Genomic DNA, 9,169 nt, shown 5'->3' with positions numbered 1-9,169 from the left:
TTTCTCCTGGAACCAAAATTCCAATTGTAAGGATGAACATAATAATACACGACACTAGCAACACAATGGTGCTGATTTCTAGAGAGCGCAAACAGTAAAACCCTCATCCAACCAAGTATTCTCCCATAACAACACCAGGTTCCCATTTCCAACGAACAAGTCGCAACATTGAAGGAAGGTATGGTACCCGCAAGGTATCCTTCCAGGGGTCCCGACAAGTACCGTTTCCAAGGTGAACAGTATCTCATCTGTTCGCAGCCCTCACATATTTACTCCTGGAAGCAAGGCCGCATTCTTCTCCCTCAGAACCTTCCCATAAAAAACATCTCATCAGCTTTTCCAATTTATGAGCCACCCTGATCAGAATTTTGAACAAGGACAAGTAATAAATTGGGATGCTACTCAGGAACGCTTGAATAAGTAGGTTTTTTTTTCCAGTTTTGGAGGCAAAATTCCACCTTTTCCACAGCAGCATCCCAGAATTTAAGGGCTCTCGCGTTCCCCCCAAGAGGTAGACCCAGGACTGTGTCAATATGGAAATCTTCTCACAATTAGAGTTGATGCCCAGAAGAGAGCATTTAGCTTTATTGATGCTCAACCCAGAAATCTTACAAAATAAATTCAGCAACTCTAGTAAATTTTCCCAATTCTCTTCAGCAGCATCCAAGAAAAAAAAAGTATCGTGTCCGAACTGCCTATGAGAAATCTCAACCCCCTCATTTCTGATCTTGAGCCCCTCAATCATGTTGTTCTCTTGGGCTTTCTCCAAGAGCCTACTCAAAACATCAACAACTAAATTGAACAAGAAAGGAGATAAAAGGATCCCCCCTGCCTTACACCTCCAGAAGCCTTGAATTTACCCCTAGGCCTCCCCTTAATCATAATGGAAAAATTTGTAGACTCCAAGCAACAAGAAATCCACTTCCTCCACCTTCCACCGACCCCCTTCCCCTCCATAATTAAATCCAGAAACCTCACAATGGATTAACAATCTTAATTTCAAGCTTTCTGTAAACTCTGACAATTTCCAAATTCTAAGGAAAACATGTGCCATGTTTATTTGAGACTTTTAATGAGCTATCTACAGAGATCACATCAGGGTTCACAATGACTAAAGGCCTGGACCAGTATCAATAGTGCACATGAAAAAGGATTAAAACAGTTTTGTACGTTGAATGAAAGTACATAATTTGTACATTTGCCTTTACCACCACATGCATCTAAGTTTTAACAAGAAAATGAATCCAAGAAAATTGAAACAGAGAATAAACCTAGCCACAAAAGGTAAAGCTTGGCTAGCTGAGTCAAAAACTTCACGCAAAGGTTGCTCACTTTCTCCATGGTATTGTTTCACAACTTCAGATCCATTGACAGAGAAAAATTCATAATCGAGCCAAATAAGTCTTTCCCATACCAGGAGGACCATGAAGAAGCACTCCCTTTGCACGTCGTAAACCAAAACTAACTAAAAAAAAAAAGATATTCATGAATGAATGTAATAAAAGAAGGACCATAACTTACGAACACATCCTTGCAGTCGTATACCGAGACACAATTAACTTTAGTTCTACGCGCTTTTCTTGTATCACATACAAGACCAGCTTGGGATTGATTTTGTACGTAGTGGATGAATATGACCCTGCCTGATGGAGGACAACCCATTGTATTGGAAAGATTTGAAGACAATAGCACACCGTTCTTTGTAATCTGAGATAAAAGATATGAATAAAAGTAAAGAAAATGTTCCAGGGTAAAAATGCAGACCCCATTTTTTTATTAGAAAAACCATTTGTCACAATTGCCATACCAAATAAAGGGAGCAAAAAAATTAACTCAGTTGCCAAATTTCAAACCTTAGAAGAAGGAAAAATCATTGCAAGAGCAAAGTAGTTCCCTGCGTCATTAGTTAACTGCCCGCAAGAATCAATCCCAAAACGTCTAGCACATTCATCTGCTAATGAGCTGAGAGGAAATCCATCTGAAAATTAACTCTTCATACAAGGAAGAGACACCTATCAATCCAATGAATGCAAAAACATGACACAGTTAAACCAACAATAAAATAAGAAGAAAGCTTGGATTGCTTGGTAAAAGAGAAGATGAAAAAGTGGAAATTACCGCAACAATGGATCCAGGAGAGAAGGAAGAGGCGACATTGGAATGGAAGGCTCTGAAAGTCAAATTTTACAGCTTTTGGGGTCGTTCTGAATCAGAGATGGGTATTTAACCGAAGCTTGTTCAAGAGAGCTTGCGAAACTCTCATCAGTAGCTTCAAAATCAAGTGACCCAGGTGAAGAAAAGTTGTCAGAATTCGACAACCTTGATTGGTTCTTTGAATGCTTCTTTCCCTTTAAAGAAGGCATCTGTAAATACAACACTAACAAGGTTGGTGTTTTGGTATGGGGTCCCGGCTATGACTTTCGGAAATATGGTTTCAGGGGGCACAGCAGAAAGAGTTAGCAACAGAGAAACAGAGAGGCAAGGCTTGGGCGACAAGAAGAGAGAGAGAGAGAGAGAGAGAGAGAGAGAGAGAGAGGCTGAGAGAGGCGCGCAGGGCAACTTAGAAAACGCATTGACTTCAACTTTTATATGACCCAACCCCCGCTGTACTTTCCACTTCATTTGTCTAATAAATAAAAACTTCCAGAAAGAGAAAACCCACAAAAAACATTTAAAAAAACACTAAAAAGGAAAAACAGATAAACCAACACCATCTCAAAAAAGACTTCAACTTGTCATTTGCAGCAGAAGTTACTTCTCCCCACCTTCAAACCCTAAACTCATTATTTATTTCTCCACCAGAGGAAATTCAAACAGAGCAAAAAAAGAAAACCCCAACACTTCTTCCTCAGCCACAATCCCTTTTGGTTCTCTCAAGTTTGGAGGTGATTGCTTGAGTTTCTCATCCCACAGTCCAGAATGGCTGAAACCATCCAAGACCCAGTTGAGCAAACCGGGCATGGAGCCTGACCCACTATTCCACTTGCATTGTTCTCCATGGGAAAGTCTGAAGAAGACCAGGCTTTGCCTTCCAATGTTGCCTCTGAGGCCTCAGCTCAAAATGCAGAGGCTCACTGTGCTGGTTGCTGTGGTGGGTTTCGGAGATTCATTGGCCTCAGATGCATCTTGGTTCTCTTACTCTCTGTTGCTTTGTTCCTCTCTGCTATGTTCTGGTTACCTCCATTTCTTCAGTTTGCGGATCAGAGCGATCTGGATCTTGATTCAAAGTTCAAAGGTGCGTTATTGATCAATTTCTTCAATTGGGCTTTAATTTGGTTAGTGTGTGTGTGTGCACCGACATTGTGTTACAAGCTGTTGGATCTGAAATTTCGGTTATTTTTTTGGAATTTTAGTTTGGGTTTTTTAATTTATTTATTTTTATGTAGATATTTATGATTTGTGGTTATGACTTTTGGTTCGGTTGTTGAGAAAATGTTGGGAAGCAAAATTGTCAAGTTGGAATTCTTTTACCGGTTGTTTTGTTCTGGCGAATTGGGGGTGTTGGAGAGGTTGGAGTGTGTTTTTGGTTTTGTTGGTCTTGGTGGGTATTTGTTGGTTGCTGAGAAAATGTAGGAACTCAGGCGATTGAGACATTTTGCCATATTTTGTTTATGTTATTTTGGTTCATTAAAAATGAGAAACATAAATAAGTTGGGCATCCCTGGCATAAAAAAAATCTATGCTTCATGAGTTTAATTTCGCATTTGTCTTCCCTACATTATTCGGAACAAATAGGAACATTGCTATTTGCTTTGAATATAAACTGAAAACAAAATAATTGTAGTGAGACCTTTTGTTGATTTATGTGTTTCGTTCTTGTTTCAGTTACCTTGTGCATTTCTATTTAAAGTAAGCCTTAGTGTAAAGGACCTGCATTTAAGGAATTGTTTGCAGATGCTAAACGTGGATGTGTTAGTCCAAATGATGTTTTTCCTTTTAAGCTCCCGTCTGTTATTTGTGTTGTGAACTTGCTTTAATGACCAGAGATTTAAGTTTAAAAGCATATATATATATATATATCGAGGCGTCCTTTATGGAAGTAGAAACATGTTCTTATTTGGATGTGTGCATGAGGAAAAACATTCATGTTTAAGTCAGTGTGCTTTTCATCTATGATCTATAAGACAGTTGGTATGTTAAACACTAGAGAACCATGGAATCATGTCCAGCCATACCCTACGCTTGTTAGAACGGCTTCAAATAGAAATCACCACTAGTTAATTATATATATATATATATATATATATATAGAGAGAGAGAGAGAGAGAGAGAGAGAGAGAGAGGAAAATCTTTGGGATGTGAAGAAAATACAATACGGTGTATTTTGTCATGAGTATTTCACTCTATATGTTTCTTACTTATATTTTATACATCATTATCTTCTGCTACTAACTGGCCCTATACAGTATAATGGCATGTCACATAACCCATGATCTCTCTATTTGAGATGTTATAATGGGAATTTGTGCTACAGTTTTCACTTGCCTGCATGTGCTAGAGTTTGATTTCCAAGGGAGTTACTACTGATTACAAGCTTCCTCCTAGCCTTTCTTTGAGTTGTAAATTAATTATCAATCCTGAAGGTCTTTTACTCAATGAAATATAAGACATGGAATGAGTCTTGATTCGCATGATCATCAGCAAGTATGATAAATTGGGTTCAAATCCCAATAAAATTTTTATTTTTTTCATCTGGAATTAATTTCAACCATTGGGTTTCAATTTACAGGTTGTTGATACAATGGTCATCAGATGACCATGTGCGCTCAAGCCTATACATTCTATATAGAGTTGTAATAGCAGCTTGTTGCAAAAAAATTCATTTCTGTATTTATTAGGGGAGGAGGTTGTATGTTTTTGTGCATTTTTTTTTATTGTCCTTTGCCTTTTCAAGTGTGAATACTATTTACTGGTTCTGCCCTTACTTGCATCTAAAAGTTTTGCAAAATTAAATCACAACCAATCCAGGAAAGAAGGAAACTCATATTAATCTGCTAATAAGCCTGCTGAAGTTTCTGACCCAAAAAAAAAAAATCCTGCTGAAGTTTGATATCATTGTCCTCTATGTGTGTGTGTGTGTGTGAGAGAGAGAGAGAGAGAGAGAGAGAGAGAGAGAGAGAGATTATTAACCTCCATGCCCTGAATGCGATGCTACTGTTTGGGTCTTAAGGGTGCATTTGGAAGACATGATAAATCACCTTCATCTGAGTGTGATTCTTATTTATTATTAATGGATTCCCACTTACAATGCCAAAAGATGTGAAGACTGCCACTAGTCCACTATTGTGGTAGTTTGTGTTTCTTGTTTTTTTCCCCTCATGATAAGCTGGGTACAGAATGGGCTTTGGAGGGTATAATCTGTGAGTTCAGCCTTACAATCTATAAGAATCTCTTAATCAGGAGAATGGTGATGTTAGAGAGAGAGAGTAAGAGAGAGAGTATTATGTGCCCAAAGATTCATCTGAATTTGATGCTAATATTTGGGTCTTAAGTGCGGTGATTCACCTTGTTATGGCTGTTGTTTTGTATATTTGGAAGCTTGTTTAGATCAACAGAGAAATCTATAAGGCAATTAAAAGTGGGTAGGTTTGGGACAATGTAAAATGCAGTTGTTCCTGTTGATCTTGACTGCTTTATGCTATCACTTGATTCCAACTTCCAAGTGTTGTGCTAAGTTTTTTCATTTTATTACCTAACCAATGCAGAGTATTCTACTTCCTTTCATTGCTTTGGTTTTTTTTTTCCTTGACTATCCTCATAAGTCACCTAACAGGTTGCTTTTGAAATTCCATTTCTAGCAGAAATTATTATTTTTTCCTTCCATTTTGCTTGAGAACAATTTCAAATTAGTTTTGATGACACTGTACGAATTATGGTTTGTGACTGACGACATTTGTTTATCCAGATCATTATATAGTAGCAAGTTTCAATCTTTGGAAGCCAGTTTCTTTGCTGGAGGATAATATTTTGCAGCTTGAAAATGACATTTTTGATGAGATTGTTGCTCCATCAATTAAGGTACTGCACTCTTCTTTTCTGATTAGAGTCTCCATCTTTTTCTATATTTTGATCTAATTCACTGTTTGAACCAGGTCGTAATCTTATCTGTGGAATCCTTAACTGGATCAAACACAACAACAGTTGTGTTTGGGGTTGATCCAGAGCCAAAATCATCGAAATTATTACCCACTTCTCAAAGTTTGATCAAGTCATCTTTTGAATATTTGGTGACACACCAATCACTCAGCCTGAATACATCCTTGTTTGGGCGCACATTCCTTTTTGAGGTACTAAAGTTTCCAGGTGGAATTACCATAGTTCCTCCACAAAATGCGTTTCTTCTGCAGAAAGTGCAGATCCTTTTCAATTTTACCTTAAACTTCTCCATCTATCAAATACAATTAAATTTCAACGAACTGAAAAGCCAGCTGAAGGCAGGATTACATCTAGCACCCTATGAGGTTAGTCTATCCTTTTTATGCTTTCTCAGTACCTGCATCTTGTGCATATATTTCCCTGAGGCGTATCTGTAGTTTTATGTAGTCATATGTTTGCATCCAAGAATTTGTTGAAAATTTTCTATTCTGTTAGTTTGATGATTTCATAGCCTTCAATGCATTTTTGCATATTGTGATTGATTTTGTTTTGTTTTCCGCAGAACTTGTATATTAGCTTGTCAAACTCAAGAGGTTCAACAGTAGCAGCCCCCACAACTGTTCGGGCATCTGTGTTTCTGACTGTTGGAAATACTCCTTCAATGCAAAGGTTAAAACAACTGTCTCAAACCATCAGAGGCTCTCATTCAAGAAACCTGGGCCTGAATAATACTGTATTTGGTAGAGTTAAGCAAGTCCGTTTATCATCTATCTACTCCCTTAATGGTGGTGATGGCACTGTGCCGTCACCTTCTCCTGCTCCACTGCCCCATCCGCACCACCATCACCACCACCATCACCATCATCATCACCACCATCATCATCACCACCACAACCCCCATCTGGCTCCTGCAGTTTCACCCGCACCTGCACCCGACAGTGGTCCACCTGCAAGTCAAAAAGGTGGGCCTGCACCTAAGGATGGTTCACCTGACGCACAGAAAGGTTCTCCACCCAAGAAAAGTTGTGAAGCAAAGCCTCCCAGTTTCCAGTTTGGATCTAGAGGGAAGACTGGAAAGGAGTCTCATTTTGCTCCTGCGGTTGCACCAAATATGTTTCCTCCTGTCTTTATTCCCTCCCCACAAAAACAAGTACAGCCATCAGCACCCATCTACCCTTCAGTTCCAGTATCTAGTCCTTTGCCTCATGTGGTTTTTGCTCATGTCCAGCCGCCATCAAAGAGTGAATCAGATACAAGACATTCTGGCACAATGTCATCAGCTGAACCATCGCCATCCACATGTATGTCAATTGATTTTATATTGTTTGTTCTTTTATTGTCAAATTTCTGTGCTCTTTTGAATAGTATTTGTCCATTCTGGTTTCTACGATCTCTTTCGTACGACAAGGTTGTTGATTGATTACTACAATCTCTCTTTCAAGCTGACCAAAGCAAAATATTACTATTTTACTATCAAGAGATTGAATTAAACATTGATGTTAATGTTCAGTTATTCTAACACACTGTTGTTGCAGCTTCTGCAGCTCTTCTTCCTTCTGTTCAATGGGCATTTTCTCTGTTCCTAGTTCTTGTGTTACATGTATAACATCAGATAAATGATCCGTTTCCAGTTAAACCACTTATGCGGTATTCAAAGGACTCAAACAACTGTATCATTCCAACACGAGCCAGAAGAGTTCTGGAATGGCGAGCTATCCAAGAACGGGTTCACATCTGAGTGAATATATGTTGCTTCTATGCGTGTAAATATTTAATTAAAAATTCAGCTGGCAGATGCATTTTCAGGTCAAAGTCACAGAGGTGGCAGGCCTTTGATTACATGTATTGCCACTGTTTTGTGTATTCTCTTCCACAGAAATGTAAGAGGGAAGAAACCAGCAAATGTATTCCACTACCTTTTTTGTTTTTTTCTCAATCCTTCTGAATCAATGAGGTATGCCTTTGAAATATGTTAATCTGTTCACCAGAAAATTCCCAAACCTTCTTTTTCTTTCTTTTGGACTGAAAATTTTCACAAGGCTAACTTCTAGAAGTAAAATTTCCACGTTATGCTCTTTGGTGTTCGAATTTTCAGACTTGGATAGAAGAAGCTCCACTCTGGTTGCTTTCGTTACTCCCTATCTCTACTGATGTAATCTGTTTTTAATTTTGATATGAATATTGGTTTCTTCTTGTGTGCCACAACTCCCACCAAATTTCATGTTCCACATTATAGTTGTATTTTGAATGAAATAATACATAAAAAAAAGTAAGTCTAAATAAAAATTTTGAATATAGTTTCTATTTTTTTATTTTTTCTCATTCAGAAATAATTTGTCTAGGTGTCATGTGCTAATATTTTATTTTAGGGGTAATTATAATTTTGGTCATTGGGATTAGGATCAAATTTAATTTTAGTCACCACACTTTTAATTTTTTTGATCATCACACTTTGCATTGTAAACAGATCAAGTGTAATTGGGATATTCCGTCACTTAAGAAACACGCGCATGGGCAATATTGCCCTTTCGCCCCTAACCCAGCTCTCTGTGCAAGCGTACTCTCTCTTCCACCCTTCTCTCTCTGCAACTTCTCCATCTTCCCCTACAATCTCTCAGTCTTCAGAGCACCCTTTCCATTAAAACACTGCAATTGAAGACAACGACCCAAACAAATCCTACACAATGCACGGCAAGACCGACTCCTAGCCTCGCACCGTCGTCCCCCACCAGATCTCCGCGTTGTCGTCCCCCACTCTCACTACTCCGACAGCTACCACTCCTGCGAGTCCTCCTCCACCCGGTTCTCCGGGTCCCTCTAAATCATCAACTTTTATACATATAACTTCTCCATCTGCGTCTGTGTATTATTCCCATTTCAATTAATTCCTCTCCCAATTTAGGGTTCTTTATTTGTGACAGAAAAATAAAGGAAAGCTTGTGAATGAATTCATAAATTATTTTAATTTTCTTTTGTGGTAGATCCTATAGCTAGCTAGAAAAGAAACAAAATTGTTGGCTACTTGCTTGGTGTTCCAGGCTGTTTTATCTTTTTGTTCCAGCTGTGGACGATT

The 9,169-nt window shown here is 38.5% G+C and overlaps 1 protein-coding gene and 1 long non-coding RNA gene across 2 annotated transcripts; one reads left to right on the top strand and one right to left on the bottom strand.

The window, feature by feature from the left end:
- On the bottom strand, positions 1,149-2,343 carry LOC109950281. Its single transcript, XR_002272597.1, has 3 exons — positions 2,119-2,343; positions 1,854-2,012; positions 1,149-1,707 (listed from the first exon to the last, which is right to left on the bottom strand). It is a non-coding gene; the product is annotated as an uncharacterized LOC109950281 (long non-coding RNA).
- Positions 2,514-8,171, top strand: LOC18770408. Its single transcript, XM_007204470.2, has 5 exons — positions 2,514-3,235; positions 5,906-6,018; positions 6,093-6,461; positions 6,659-7,397; positions 7,632-8,171. Exons 1-5 carry the CDS (start codon positions 2,998-3,000, stop codon positions 7,700-7,702), a joined length of 1,530 nt encoding a protein of 509 aa, XP_007204532.2. The 5' UTR covers positions 2,514-2,997; the 3' UTR covers positions 7,703-8,171.

Source organism: Prunus persica, chromosome G7 (assembly GCF_000346465.2).
Source record: "Prunus persica cultivar Lovell chromosome G7, Prunus_persica_NCBIv2, whole genome shotgun sequence".
Lineage (NCBI taxonomy): Eukaryota > Viridiplantae > Streptophyta > Magnoliopsida > Rosales > Rosaceae > Prunus > Prunus persica.
The sequence above is the reverse complement of the archived record's forward strand: the minus strand, read 5'-3'. Positions and strand labels throughout refer to the sequence as shown.

Coding starts and splice junctions, on each gene's coding strand:
- LOC18770408 (XM_007204470.2), top strand. CDS start 2,998: ATGGGAAAGTCTGAAGAAGACCAGGCTTTGCCTTCCAATGTTGCCTCT. Junction 6,462..6,658: donor TACATCTAGCACCCTATGAG/GTTAGTCTATCC, acceptor TGTTTTCCGCAG/AACTTGTATATTAGCTTGTC. Junction 7,398..7,631: donor TGAACCATCGCCATCCACAT/GTATGTCAATTG, acceptor CTGTTGTTGCAG/CTTCTGCAGCTCTTCTTCCT.